This window comes from Trifolium pratense, linkage group LG1, assembly GCF_020283565.1.
Source record: "Trifolium pratense cultivar HEN17-A07 linkage group LG1, ARS_RC_1.1, whole genome shotgun sequence".
In the NCBI taxonomy this organism is placed as follows: Eukaryota; Viridiplantae; Streptophyta; class Magnoliopsida; order Fabales; family Fabaceae; genus Trifolium; species Trifolium pratense.
In genome coordinates, this window is record NC_060059.1 from 29957620 (window position 1) to 29973833 (window position 16214).

At 31.0% G+C, this 16214-nt stretch overlaps 1 protein-coding gene across 1 annotated transcript; it reads left to right on the forward strand.

Moving 5' to 3' along the window:
- Positions 1-9598: 9598 nt before the first annotated feature.
- On the forward strand, positions 9599-14627 carry LOC123892016 (oxidation resistance protein 1-like). The gene is made up of 8 exons (XM_045941873.1): positions 9599-9664; positions 10091-10443; positions 10543-10615; positions 11044-11124; positions 11242-11305; positions 13724-13817; positions 14410-14494; positions 14598-14627. Exons 1-8 carry the CDS (start codon positions 9599-9601, stop codon positions 14625-14627), a joined length of 846 nt encoding a protein of 281 aa, XP_045797829.1.
- The last annotated feature ends 1587 nt before the right edge of the window (positions 14628-16214 follow it).

Here is a 16214-nt window from a genome sequence, read left to right on the forward strand (position 1 = left end):
TATTCTTGAGCAAGGAAAAACATGTTCACCACTTCTATACACATCAATGTAGCAGAAAACTATATGTCATAAGTTGCTTTATTCAAGTTAAAACAAATAAGCTATTTAGAGATTTTAGTCTAAGCTTAAAATGGTTATCACAAGTTATTCACAAACTTGTGCAGTGTTACAGGATAATGAACGTACTTAAAGATCATGCTTTGTAACAGCTAAAGTACTTGGTGGTGTGTAATGTTTTCCAATGCATTGATTGGTGTTTTTAGCTAAGTCATAAGTAGATTTCTATTCATACTTGCTCAAAGGTAGTTTTTAATATTTGATGAGATGTTTAACTCGTCGTTAAACTATTTGAAAAGTCTATTTTCTTAATGGATTTTGTACTAGTTAATCACAAAATCGATGGTGCTCTTGTTGGTGGAGTTTGGTGTTGCTGGATCATAATTTCAGAATTTTTAGTATCAAATTTCTTAACCTAGGACAATCATGTTTTTTTTAACTTGCATGTGGGTTTGTGTTCTTGTTTTGCTGAAGTGTATATCTCCTTAATGTAATGGCAACGTTAAAACTTTCCAACTAGCTATTAACACATGAACTGATGAATATGAAGTAGGTATAGAAGCTAACTACATATATGTAACTTTTATGCTTTAACTAGAAGTGAATTGTTCGTCATATTATTCACGATGTTCTTCTTTGCAGATTAACATGTACACATGAAAGTATAGAAAGTTTTAATTGAAAGTCTGAACTATTGAAGGATGTTTTCTCTTTAGGCTCGCATGGTTCTTCCCCCCCCCCCCCCCCCCCGGAATTTACTTTTTTGCTCTTCAATAAAAACTTCGGTTACTACGAAAAAAAATTCGGTTTTGTTAACCGAATTTTTCCTGAGTTTGAACTAGAAAAAACTTTGGTTTCTGCGAACTGAAGTTTTTAGCAAGGACAAAATTAAAATATTTGGTGTATAAAAGATACATGGGAGACCTAGAGAAAAAACCTATTGAAGGCCATATCAAATTGCAAATCCCCATCTCAAAACCCAAAAGTCCACAATGCCAAGTCACATAAAAGATTAAACATGCAAATTAATTCAATTCAAATAAATAATATTAAAAGAATTTGATTGATATTAGTTCATAACATTTTTATCTTCCTGTCAAAAAAATAAAACAATTTTATCTTATCACCGTTCCAAAAAAAATAAAATCCTAAAGCTTCCGGGCAAGAGTTTCAAAATAAGATAAAGAATTTATAATGTCCAAAACTTCATGTCTAAAATTCTAAAGCAACAATACAAAGTTCCCTCTTATATTTTGCCTATAAGTTTGTTTATGAAAGAACAAGGTTTTTCAATTTCAATTATGTTTTGTCCCCCCTTCATTAGTGGTAAGCCTTTGAGGTTGTTAGCTGCCATCATGGAGAAAAATTGGCAGGAAGATCGGCAAATTAAACGGAGGGCGAAACTCACCGGCGCACAAAGATCACTATAATCCTAGCGCCTCCACCATCCTTTTCAAATCCACCTCTAAAAATAAAAAATGAGAAATTTAGAACATCTTTTAACATCTACTGTAGTTCGTTACAGTTTAATTTTCTTAAATCTTAATTATTTTAAAAACATTCTAATTTTAGTTAAATAAAAATTAATCATTAGTTGTCAATTTAGCGGTAAGAGCTTGATTTTTTAATTTCAAGGACAAAGTTTAAAATTCATATAAAACAGTTATAATATAATCATTAATATTACATTTATCAATAATTTATTTATCTTTAAAAAGCTTAATAAAAATACATTATCCGTGTAAAATAATTTTACAATAATATCCCATAAAAAAAAATCACATGAAACCAAACCCTAAATAGTCTTGTTTCGTATTGCAGGTACCAAAATGGTTTTTAAGGGCAAATTGGTCAAGACGGGGGCCTGGAAGTATAATAGGAGGGTCTAAAAAGCAATTTTCATCACCAATTGCTTGTGTTGAGTTGGACTAAGCCTTTCCATGACCCGAAAGCCCAACCACTCAAATTAGGGTTTACGGGTGACACTGCAGTCTTCTTTTATAAATACCAACATGTAGTGTGTACTGATAAAGTTGTAAAACATAAATCGCTCTATAGAACCCTAATTTACTCCATTGAAAATTCTTTGTATTTAATTAGGTCGATTCATAGCTTTTTAATACTAGCCTCTTCCTTTTTATTATGTTTATTTATTTAGGTTGCCATTGCTGATATTCTTTGATGAGTTTCATGTTATAAACTATTAAAATCATTCTGTGAATTTGTGTTCCTTTGAATATGTTTGTTTGTTTTAGATTAGATTGTTTCATTTTGTCATCTATAAAAGCAAATCGGCTTCTTTGTGCCATGTTTGTGTCGGAAGATGACTAAATCATTTTATGTCTTCTATATGTTATAATTACTCATGAATTTTTTTTGTATTCATGAGGTTACATTAGAGGGTACATTTTCAATTTTAAATATTTTTTTTGTGCTTTGTTTGTTTCAATGTCTTTTTTTCATTAAAAAATTCTAACAAAATTATATTGCAATTGTGTTTTGATTTTGGCTAGAGTATCTCTGTTTTTCTTCTATCTGTTTTTATTTTTTTTTATTTTCTTTACTTTAATAATTTGTTATTGCTGATGGTTTTTTCAGATACTCTTGGAAATGAAATATATTTAAGGTCTTTGGTGATTTTTTTTAAAAATAATTTTCAACATTGGATTCTCTATAGAGTAAAGCACATTGGAACTCGTGCTAATTTCATCTTGCAAGATGACTGCATCATTCTATTCATTTGGAAACAGGTCTTTCTAGAAGCCTATTCTAAAGAGAACCATGATATCTTTCTTTCTAGAATATGCATCTATTGATCTAAATCTGTAAAAAAATTTCTACCTCAATTTACATATCACTCCAGGAAACTTGATGAGTTCTACTAAGCCTCTACCAACATGTAGAGTGTAGTGAGTTACCGATGTTTGATTTGGTAAAAGTTTTGTCTTGGTTAACGTCTAGTAATTTTTTTAAGTTGTCATTAAATGGTATCATTCTTCGGCAAAATCACAGTATTCTACCTAAGAATCATCATTATGTGAGAAAAAAGTTACGTGTTCACTACTTCACTTCAAAAATATGAAGTTTGATATGATAATAAACATGCATCCTTCTAATCTGAGTGGCAAATATGGCAAGTGGCAAATATGGCAAACAGTTGTGAGAAACCTTTGATGAAGTGGATTTATATAATGCAAAGTAGAGTAATTCAAAATATTTTAAAATTATTTACTTTTAATCATTGTAATGGTTTTTCAATGCTTGATCAGATTGACTCAGCAACTAGACAATGGTTTTTTTAATCAAGTCAAATTACAATGGATTTTTACCTCTGTTACCAAGCTTAAGCTTATTAACTTTTTTTTTTTTTTTGTATACAAAGGGGCCTAAGCCCAAGGAAAAAATCAAACACTAACTAGCCGGGGGAAAGAAATACCCCTAAAATCACCGGTTTAAGACTTACAATAATTCTAAAGGAGGTTCTTGGTAACTCTGATTCGGACCTCCCTGTCACTAATCTTCTTCATAATGTTCGAACTCATTGTACATACCATTCCATTGACTAATGTAGTTTGGTTCATGAACTGTTTTATTTCTCCATCTCCAGAGCCAATAGCATGCGGTCGTCCAGACAGCGTCCCAATCTAAGTCCTTCCTGATTCCCATAGATATGGAGAGATTTAAGTCAATCCATTGGTGAAGTTGGCCAATAAAAAATCTCCCTCTATGTTATTCTTCCAATAAGTGATGCCATACCTCTACCGCTATCGAACAATCCCTCAAAACATGCAAGGTTGTTTCTTCCATTTGTCCGCAATAAGAATAATAAGGGTCCGTCAGATTCCATATAGTTGTTCGCCAGTTTGTTTGTTTTGTATCATGTAGAACTTGCCACCTGAAGACTCTTATTCTTTCTATAGTCTCAAGACGCCAAATTTTGAAAAATAATGGACCGGACATGACAACTTCAGTTGTACTGTGTTTGATTTTGAAATTGTTTCTAATCCTGGACAAACCGTTTGTTTCCACTGAACCACTGAACCACTGAAACTGTTGTTCCATCTTGTACTGTTTTGTACAATACTTACATTTTGCGAATTTTTTTAAAAAGCTAACTTAATCCACCCAAATTAACACTAGAGAAAATCGAACCTGAGACCTTAAGGAGAAACACACTATCAGGTTCCAAGCTAATACCACCAAACCAACCCAAATAAGTTGCATATTAAGCGGGCCCAAAGAGAAACCCAAGCAATTCTATAACATTCAGGTTTTTGGATCTTATTTAAGTTTTTCCTTTGTTTACTACTGATGCAAACAAACTCATTTATGAATTTGTTGTTTTCTTTGTTTTACCAATGAAAATTGTTAGGTGCCAAAAAAATAAAGCTAAAAAATTTCCCTTAAAAATAAGAAGATTAGATATTAGAATTAGCTTGTTTAGGAACAAATGTAAAAAAGCCATCGTTGATCTGGAATTGAAAAAACAAGAGAATTTTAGAGAACAAAACCATAACAATAATTTGCCTATAACTAGTTGAAAGAAAGTACAGGAAATAACCATGAAGGGGTCTTGAAGGAGCTCAACATGAGTTTTTTTTTTTTAAAGCAAGCTCAACATGAGTTGTTGGTTCTTTTTCTCTGGAAACATAGGTGCATATAATAAAAAGACACTATATTTATATATAATAGAGGGATTTTTGAACATTTCAAATAAATTTATGGGAGGCAATATGGTGCTATTGCATATCTGCGAGAATTGAATTCATGACCTTTGATATTATAAACATACATTCTTAACCATCAAATTATCTTTTCAAATTAAAATTAAAACTTGGAGTTTTTCAATGCATCATTTTTGTGCAAATGGAAGTGGAGATGTTTGATCAATAAAGTAGCTCCATGGTATGAACTATTGAGATTTAGACATAGCTCGTTTGTGGCTAACGTATTGTATAAGGAAGGGAGGGAAATGCTCAAACGCGCCTCAATTTGGTGGCGTGATTTGTGGAGTATATAGGTAGCGAGGATGAAGGAGCTGGTTCCGTAATAATATTAGGCGATGTGAAAGAGATTATTTTGGAAAGAAAAATGGTTAGGAACGACATCATTACATGCCTTGTTTCCAGACTTATATAACAAGTCCTCACAGCAAATGATGTAATTTTGGCAATGCATGGGTTCTTGGAACATTGATACTTGGACATGGAAACTAATGTGGGCTGACGAGCTTACTGTTTCGGAGTCTGTAACAGCAGCAGAATTGCTGGCAATGTTGCAGCAGGTTCGGCCAACAATTGACAGTTTTGATAGGCGCAGATGGATCCCTCACTCAGTTGGTTTATTCTCCATAAAATCCGCGTATTTGCAGCTGCAAAATAGATACGCGTTGGAGGAGATCGATGGCTTCACGGCGAAAGTTTTGAAGAGGCTTTGGAAGAATAATGTTCCTTCGTAAGTTAACATTTTTGGATGAAGGTTGTTGCTTGAAAAACTTCCCACCAGAGAAGCTTTATATCGCAAAGGAATTACCACTAATAATGAAAGGTGTTGCGTGTTATGTTTCAAAGAGGAAGAGGATACTCACCATGTCTTTGTTAATTGCGATGTTTCTGTTCAGATTTGGCAATATATATGCCGGTGGTTGGATCTAAGGTTTTCACTTCCTTTAGATGTCAAACATCATTTTTATCAGTTTGGTGAATTAGCAAAAGGCAAAAAGAGCAAACACTTTCGGCATCTCATTTAGTTAGCAACGAAGTGCATTTGGCATTTGTGCAATAATATTTTATTTAGAGGTGATTGTGTTAATGGTCCTTCCTTAGTGGACCAAATCATTTATATATCATGGTATTGGTTTATAGGCCGATTGAGAGAAATGTAAATTTAGCTTTTTCTGATGGTGTAACAATCCTTCAACATGCTTCCAAATATAAGGTGATTGTTCTTAAATTATAAGGGTTGAATACCCCTTATACTCCTTATTATTACGCACAAACATATTTATGTAGTATATATTTATAATTTTATAAAAATATCAAAAATATTTTAGTAATTTCCCATTTATTAACTGATCGTGGCCCACCTAAGCTACCACTAGTTCCGCCATTGGAGATGATCAATGCAAAAAGTGGATTTGCTAGTTAAGACTATGGTCAACAGAATTATTCTTTGACAGAGGAGAGGTATGAGTAAACTTTTTGGGATCCCTCTAATTTCTTGTATTGCGATTTGCATGGATTGTATAAAACATACTTCATCCGTCTGGGTGAGTCAGTTGACCGCGTCACGCATGCCAATGCATAATCTTAACGATTAATATTTTTAATTATATAACAGTAAAAATTATAAAAATATAATATTTTGAAAATACTCATCGAGATGAATCCAACAACATCTTATATGCTTGTTTACGTGGAAATTTGGTAAACAACCGCTAGTTTAAGTATTTAAACTCGCGAGACCAACTAGTAAATCCCAGGACAATTTTGTGTTTGGTTTACTTAGGAAAACATTTGAATGTTCGTTTAAAGGGAAAAACAAACATCTAAGAAAGAAATCTTTTGCAAACAATGATGAAAACAACTACTTCGAATCGCCTCGAAACAGCAATCTCAAGAGTAAAAGTTAATTAAAATTAAAGAACATTGCTGGAAAGTAAATTGCATTAAATGAAAAGCAATTACAAATAAAGATGATTCACAAAACATACATTTCTCCTCGAAATTCTTTTCGTTCGATCGCTGAGTACTTAGAATTTTAGAGAGAGTGTTTTGTATAAATTTTGTGACCCTTGTTCTGAATGAAAAACTGCTATAAATACTAAGACAAAGTGGTAACTGCTTCTTGATCATCTGGACGCTCTTCGATTTGCCACGTCGACCCACGTTCTTCACTTTCAATCTTCATTTCTTCAGCGCGCGCCAATTCTTATTGGGCCGTTGTCACTTCTTTTGGGCCTGACCCAACTGACCCTTTGACTAATCCTGCGACTTCGACAGGTTCTTGACAAATTAACCCCAAGCACGCCTCTCGAAGCCTTCGAGACTCTCTTCCATTTCGACATGATTGGAGCTTCGACACTACGTTTGAAAGTTTTACTTTAACAATATAACCCTCAAATAGATATTGGACCCACCAATTATATTTAATTGATAAATGCCAAATTTATATCCAACAATGCTAATATTTATTTTTATTTATTAGTAGAAAAATATGATCAAAACAATATATGTAAATAGTCAAAACGACTCACTCATAGTAGTCAAATTTCGTATATAAACAAGTAACATTTATGTCAGATGTTACTAATGACATGCAACATTTATTTAAGAGATAGCTATATAAACATAAAATGGTATCAATTGTTACTTAGTTCAGTACTGATTGACGCTGAATTTGGTTGGGAGGACCACAATTCGATTCCCCACAACTGCGAACGAGAGGGGGCTGAAATCACTTGATGCTCGAACTGACCCCAAACCAAATTAAACTGGTGGCGAAAGTAAAAAAAAAATAAAAAGTATAATTTTGTTAAAAAAATTATGTTTTTAACATTTGTCTTTATTTAAGTGACAAAGGAAAAATGTATCTTAAATCTTAATTAAAGGTGTCAATCTAATTATAATGTCTAAACTTTTATCTAATATTTTCTATGCTCTTATTTACCTAATTCAGCCACGAGAGTTTAGAAAAGTCTGACAAAAAATTATTTCTACTTTTTACTAAAAATCTAACTCGGATTTTTTCAAATAATCCATCCTAAAAGCTTCATTAACCGCCTGAGTTCAATATCTTGGTTTACCTAAAAATTAATATTTTTTAGAGTAGATCATCGTTACTTTGTATTAATTAATTATGGATAAGATGATCGAGTCATATATTACGCATGGTATAGCTAGATGTGTGTATTTTGATTTGATGTAGCCAACTAATTATGAATAACAACATGACTAAACTCAAGTCATTATTTGATCTGATATACTATATATATATATAGAGTCAGGATCCGTTGACACCAACTAGTTTGACACCAAATGTTACACCTCTCAATAACGTTTTAACCGATATAAATTTTATAAAATCCACCGTTGGATTGAAAGTTTACATCATATAGATCATTTGTGTAAAATTTCAGACAAATCCAAAATCATTTGATATGCTATTGAGACACATAAAGATTAACGGCATTTAAAAAAATACAAAACCGTTAATTTTGATGTATCTCAATAACATATCAAATGATTTTGGATTTATTTGAAATTTTACACAAATGATCTATATGATGTAAACTTTCAATCCAACGGTGGATTTTATAAAATTTATATCGGTTAAAATGTTATTGAGAAGTGTAACATTTGGTGTCAAACTAGTTGGTGTCAACGGATCCTGACTATATATATATATATATATATATATATATTTTATGGGGAACGTACTTTTGACTGGAGTTTGCTATATTTCCAAAAATAATAGTTTAAAAAAATATATTTGAATGGTAAAAATCTCTGAAAAATAGTTTAAAGGTGAACCTTTACTAAATAAATCATAGATATATTTCCCCTTTGATAGCCACTCCTATTTTTCATCTCTGGACAAGTTCTGTAACAATGAAGATAAACTAGTGCATAGATCCATAAACAGCTCACAACAACTAGAAATTTCATATACAACTGTTTAACATAAAACTTACTATAAATGTTTTAGTAAAAGAAGTAAAAAAAAAAAACATTAATTCATTGATTTCTTAGAAACCTTATAGTAAAAAAACCTGATAAGTATAACAATTTTATATATTTTTTGAATAAACCTTTTATCAACTTATACCTTATCAAACAAGTTGCTTCTATTATGCACAAGTTCATCGAGTGGTGGTGCAGGGTGCACCACTTATTAATAACCTGATAACGAATACGAATTTTACAAAATTCATCGTTGGATAGAAAGTTTATATCGTATAGATCATCCATATAAATTTTTAAAAAATTGAAAATTATTTGATGTGTTATTGAGACCTATCAAAATTAACGGTATGTAATAAAATTCATAAACCGTTAATTTTGATGAGTCTCAATAACATATCAAATACTTTTCAATTTTTTTTAAATTTATATAGATGATCTATACGATATAAACTTTCTATCCAATGATAGATTTTATAAAATTCATATTCGTTATAGAGTTATTGATAACTGGTGCACCGTGCACCACTTGTCTTACTCTTTCATTTTAGCCGAAGCCTATCAAACTATATTACCTTTCGATTATCTAAAAAAAACTATATTACCTTTTATCAACAAATTAACCTTATATAACTCTTAGCAATACTTTTTTTTTTTTTTGCAGTTCTTATCTATTTAGATTTTATATCGTAATATATCTTTTTTTGACAAAATATCGTAATATACCTTATATAATTTGTACGGAAACTATGCCATTGAACTTATATAATGGTGCATGACGTACATTTAAAACCAAACTCTTTGTGAAACCAAAAATATTTGCTAACGAAGAATCATCGCAGGTGATATATCTTAAAATGATGTATACTCGAAAAGTTCATAGGTTTTCTCGTATCTTCTCCAAGTCTTACAACTCCCTTCCCAAGGTTATTTTTCTTCTTTTCTCTTCATTTTCTTTTAAAATAAAGAGGATTTGTTTCTCCTTGTTTATTTTGGTTGTGTTGATTGCAAGAAAAAATTAAGTTTAATTTGTTGTTGAGAAAGTTGGTAACATGAGTTTTCACCCACAAAAAAAATTGAGTTAAAATGTTCGATTTATAGAATCACGTCGTTTGAAACGCAATTTAATTTCATAAAAGCGAATGTTATATTGTCAACTTGAGGATAGACTCATAACATGCCCACACAGCTTAAGCTGTGAGGATACCTTATTGCGTCTATTGAAGGTCAAAAACCCTAATTACGGTGGATTAGAAAAAATGCCGAATTTCTAGGAATACATATATAAAATAATCACCATATTATTCATTTTTATATATTTGATCTTTGACACATTGATTTTATCTGTGCAGGTTGGGCCAAACTCTAAAGAGAGGAAATATTTGCTTTCATATTTCTCTTACATCATGACTTTAGTTAATTTTGGTGCATCCAAGACAAGAAATCTTGAATCAGTTATTGCCAATTTTAAATACAAAAAACGTGTCATGTGTAACATGTTGAAAGATAAAATTATTGATGAAGATCATGCCTCAAGAAGAAGCAATAAAATATCTGAAAATTTGGAAGAAGTCAAAATTAATGATCAATTTTCTCCACACAAACTCATTGATGATTCTTGCTTTATTTCTCTTGAGTTGAATGATTTTTTTGAATCATGTATCCCAAAGTTAGTAAAAGGGTGCAAGAGGGTCTTACTTTATAGGTAATTTTTCTTTATATTTAATTTGTGGATTGACTAATATTGTTCTTTTTTTACATTGAAATATAAATTTGATATGTTCTTTGTTTGAATGTTGGGCAGTACATTGAAACATGGAACTTCACTTCGTACACTGATTCGCAAGAGTGCTCAACTTACTACCCCTGGTTTGCTGGTATGTTATAACTTTTATGAACAAAAAAATCTCTCTTGCGAACCCGATTGGATGCAGGTGACACTTGTGACTACATGAAGTCGGCGAGATTAGAATTATCATTTTTTAATGGAGTTATTTGATCAAGATTAGATAGTTCAAATTCTAAGATTGAAATTTTTATATTTTAAAAAAATCAAAATCACATTAAAATTTGAGTTGTTTGATACGATTTGTATTCACTACCATCAGAGAGAGAGGTTACTATATTGCAGTAGCTAAAATGTTATATTTAAAAATAGTTAAAATCTAATCTTAAAATTTAGATCGTCTGTTTAGAAATCCTAACTACATACAGTGTGACTGCACATAATCTAATTCCGTTGTTTTTTAAATAGTGAATATATAATATTAATATATTGACTGTATTTTATTCACAAAACATATAGGTTGTTGGAGACATGCAAGGTGCTGTGTTTGGTGCTTTGCTCGACTGCCCCTTAATTCCAACAACAAGGCCCAAATATCAAGTATGTGAACCCTTTTTCATAATACTATTACTAGTTTTGTACTAACATATAATTTCAATTTTTAATTTTGACACAAAAATTCCAATATATGCTTTTTATTCTATTTGTTGGTAACAGGGGACACACCAAACTTTTGTATTTACAAACGTAGATGGTCATCCAAGGATTTTTCGGCCTACTGGTAAGGGTTTAATTAATTGATTGATGTTTCAACACATTTTTTATTTTTTGTTTTTATAAACACATTAATTTTTTGTTGGAAGATTTAATTAGAGTTAAAACAATCAAGATCTATAATGAATGAGTTCATATACTTCATAGGATAGTAGTAGTTTGAGATCAAATATATATATATATATATATATATATATATATATATATATGGAGTTTTCTAACTTAGACCCTAGTTAGGTCTAAGTTAGCAAGGTGCACCTTTTGAGTTGGACAAAAATACCCTTTTTTTTTTTTTGAAACAATAGAGCAACTGGGGCATGTATGTAATTTGCATCATAAAAATACCCTTTTTTTTTTTTGAAACAATAGAACAACTATTACATTTTTTAAATTTCTTCCAAATTTCGACCTCATTTTACGTGCGAATCGAACGCCGATTTCAAAAACTAATACCGGAAACCTTTGTAAAATTGAAAAACGATCAAAATCCATATAAGGAACGTCGAGTTTCGTTGAGTATTGAGGGAGATCGAACCGGGTCAAAAACCGGGTCGCACGACCCGTTTCTGCATAAAACGGGTGGGAGGGACGATGAACAGTACTCGTCGCCCACGCCCACTCTCACCGGTGGCGCGTGGGGGCGCGTGCGACCTCAGGGAGGCTCTATTTGTTTTTTATTTTTTCATAATGAAATAGTAGATAATATTCTGGAAATTTTGGTATATTGTATGAAATTTTTGGAGACCCGAAACTATTTTTAGTTAATTAAATGAGTAAAAAGGTAATTAAAAATATTATAATTCCATAAAAAATTTCCAAAATTTTATGTAAAGTACTATGAATTATTTAGAACCCTCTTGTGTACCTCACTCTCCCTAGTTCAAGTCATGAAATTATTTTCACAAATTCCGCTGATTATTTAAAACCATTTAACAAATAATAATAATAATTTCATAGATTTGTACTCTGAAACCAATTGTGTTTTTATTTTTATTTGTTTCTAATAAAATATTAGATAATATTCTGGAACTTTTGGTATATTTTATGAAATTTTTTGAGACCTGAAACTATTTTTCGTTAATTAAATGAGATAAAACGGTAATTAAAAACTATTGTTTGCTTCTGAAACCATTTAGCTGGAAGAATGGTTTCAGAGAGTTATACTGTGAAACCATTCTAGCAGTAAAATGGTTTCAGAAGCAAACAATTAAAAATCAACTCCCCTGAAACCATTCTATCAGTGAAATGGTTTCAAAGTACAACGCTCTGAAACCATTGTACCAGCTAAATGGTTTCAGAAGCAAACAATTAAGAAATTACTCACTGAAAACCATTCTACCAGTAAAATGGTTTCAGAGAGTTATACTGTGAAACCATTCTACCAGCTAAATGGTTTCACAGTATTATATAAAGATAATTAAAGGTAGTGAAAAATTGAGTTTTTTTTTTTGTGTCCAAATCAAACGAACCAAGTCTCTATTTGTAGACAAAAAAAAATTATGAATTTTGGTATAAAAATAAAAAAATAAAAAATTAATTTACAACGAAATAATTGAGTTTAAAGTATTAAATGAAAAAAAAAACACGCCAACCACCCAGCAGTTGACACGTGTCCTGCTTTTTTAAAAATGAAATTTTCTCTCTCCAGGCGCAGATCTAGTGTGGTGCACGCGCTGGCTTATCATGGAGATGGATGATCTGGACTGTCTGATTGATCCGACAGCCATGATTAGATCATCTCTTGGCCGTCTGATGGAAATCAACGGTCTGTAACGGTGGTCCTGCGGTAGGCGCGCGACACTGGATCAGCGCCAATATGTTTTTTTTTTTTTTTTTTTAAAAAAGAAAGGGTATTTTTGTCCAACTCAAAAGGTGCACCTTGCTAATTTAGACCCAACTGGGTCTAAATTAGCAGCCCCTATATATATATATATATATATATATATATATATATATATATATATATATATATATATATATATATAATGTATGGTAATTGTTCAGTCCTAGTTTCTAATACATATATTAGAAATTTAAGCTCTTCATTGTATACTTCGTAATTTAGATTGTCAAATAGTCTATTAATTTTGTAGTGTTGGTGTTTGGACTCTGATATATTTATTTCTGGTGTACTTTTTTCCTTTCAAACTTTCGAGCACATAATTGTGTAGAGCCTCTGTAACCCTTCATAGAAGGTGAAGATTGTGAACGCTTTCACAATAATGTTGAGTGTATACTATATTAATGAAAATTTTAAAATTACCCTATAGTGAATCTCGCATTGCACACACAAAATATCAAATATGAATAAGTGGGATATTGCACATTTGAGCCTGCGCCCGATATATCAAATATATATAATAAATATTTTTACAATCTTTGATTATTTTTCGAATAGTGATCAACTTCGGAATTTTTATTATAGGTGCGAATCGTTACTACTACTTGTGTTCAAATGACTCACTTGCACTTGGTGGTGGTGGAGGTGGTGGTTTTGCTTTATACTTAGATGGAGATTTGTAAGTATTTCAATATTAACACTTTGTTTTTTCAAATTCACATTTTCTTTTAAAACTCAAAATCTATTATGAATATTTTAGTGGATGTTCATTGGCATTGACCTATATCATTTAGCCTATGTATTTTCTTATAAATATGACTATGTTACATGTAAATAGAGCTGTAAAAAGGGCCTTAAGGGGCCGGCCCTTTAAGGGGCGGACCCACTTATTCCTGATTATTAATTTTATTTAAATTTTAAACAATTTTTCTAGTGTCGTGAACTTATTCTCGTTTTCTTCAATCAGCACTGTCCACGATCGGCACCCTAAAAAAACTGTGTTTAAAATTTAAATAAAATTAATAATCAGGAATAAGTGGGTCCGCCCCTTAAAGGGCCGGCCCCTTAAGGCCCTTTTTACAGCTCTACATGTAAAGGATACACTTAGAATAAGAAATGCAAAAATCTATTATTCTCTTTCTCTCCTTCATTTTCTTTCTTCTTTATTCTTCCTCATGTTTAGATTAATTTTATAACACTTTTTCTTTAGTATCACTAATTGAAGTTGAATTGAATTATAATAACTAATAATGGGAATGTATTATTGAAAGGTTAACCGGAACTAGTGGACCAAGTGATACATTTGGAAACCAATGTCTAGCTCATACTCCTGAGTTTGAATTAAAAAATGTTGAGGTAATATGTTGATACCATTTACTTTAGTTATCTTGCTTATATATATAAATCAATTAATAAGTTATGAATACCCATTTATTCACTATATTTCTAATATGTGCAGTTGTGGGGTTTTACACATGCTTCCTCTTAATCACATGATGGATGGTTGCGACACTTTCGTTGGAATTTTTTTGTCAATATGGTGACAAGAATAATACACTTAAGTGTGGAAAAAAATGGAGAATTGTGAGTTCGAATATACATACCTCAGAATGTTAAATGTTTTTGCAATTACATCGATTGATTTGTATTGTACTATTTTTTTTTTACCAATAATAAACTTAAGGCAGAAAAAACCTTAAGGCTCGAAAAACACTTAATTTTTTTTTTGTATTGCACCTATTAATTTAAAAAATATGAAAGTGGTTTGTTAAATTTCAATAATTAATATAAAATACATTTGGGTCCCAAGTTTTATCAATTTGCATAACTTTTTAGAATTATCATATTTGTGGATGCCCTCAAACCAAACTATAATATGGTTGTAAATTGTTGCTCAAACCCATGTGATATTTTGAAAGACTTGTGTTAGTTTGGAGTTGATCCAAATTGGGGATTTTGAATGTATGAAAGCATGCATCCGAAGCAATTTTGCGATGGTTGAACCACGTAAATGGTTGTAAACCGCGGGGAATCCCGGAAAAAAAGAGAGATGGAATGTGAGTGAAATCGTGGGGAATTATTTTAGAAGTCACAATGGTTTATAGTGAATAGCTGTAAATGCTTGAAAACATGATAGCGGCTGAGGACCATTTTCAAAGAACAGCTGCTCCTGTTCAATTGTAGATCATCAACTTTTTTGTAGTGTGATTCAAGAAAAATTTCTATGAAATAGTAATACCAAGTTATTAGATAAAAATATAAAGGGATTATCTATGATATATATGAAAATTTTCAATGTACCGTAAATTAGATCAATTAATTAATAATATAAATACATGCAAACCACTTATTGATCACAAATGAACACGAGAAGCACCAAAGTATAATAAAAATCATTTTATGTGGTGTCCCCTATATAATTTTACAATAGTAGAACAATTTCTTCCTTTTAGATGCCAATATGAAAAACATGTTCCTTAAGTGAGTCAATTACCGCTTACATATTATATTCATCTTGCAAAACGAAAGTAGCTTAAACTCATTTGGCCTGTTTTTTTAGAGCTTATGCAAACAGCTTATGCAATATAAATTAGGTTTTATGCTATTTTATAAGTTCACATTAGTGAAAATTATAATTTTATAAGCTATTTTATTATAAACTACCTTGACAATTTATAATAATATATAAAAATTGCATAAACTGTTCGTTCTAAAAAAAGCTAGGTCAAACAAACCCTTATAAATATCTGGGTAAGTCATGCACATCGAACATATTGTGGATATTATTTTGCAAAGTCTCTTGTAGAGACCACAATTTCGGAAAAGTATGCTAAATTTTAATATGCAATTATTAGCATTAGATTGAAAATTACTAAAGAACTAGAACATCGACCCTTGCGGTGCACGGGTCTGATTAGCTGTAAGATATATAATGATTAAATAAGATATGATAATTCCAATAATGTAAAGTATATGAAAAAATTTGAGTAACATTAAACGATAGTTCAACAATAATTTTGGAAAAATATTCATACAAAGAAAATTATGTTATATTACGGAAGACTTCCTTATAGAC

Bases quoted from the DNA above. Each gene is read 5' to 3' on its own strand.
- LOC123892016 (XM_045941873.1), top strand. From the start codon at position 9,599: ATGTATACTCGAAAAGTTCATAGGTTTTCTCGTATCTTCTCCAAGTCT. The intron at 10,444-10,542 runs GTAATTTTTCTT...AATGTTGGGCAG, and splicing joins AAGAGGGTCTTACTTTATAG to TACATTGAAACATGGAACTT. The intron at 10,616-11,043 runs GTATGTTATAAC...CAAAACATATAG, and splicing joins TTACTACCCCTGGTTTGCTG to GTTGTTGGAGACATGCAAGG.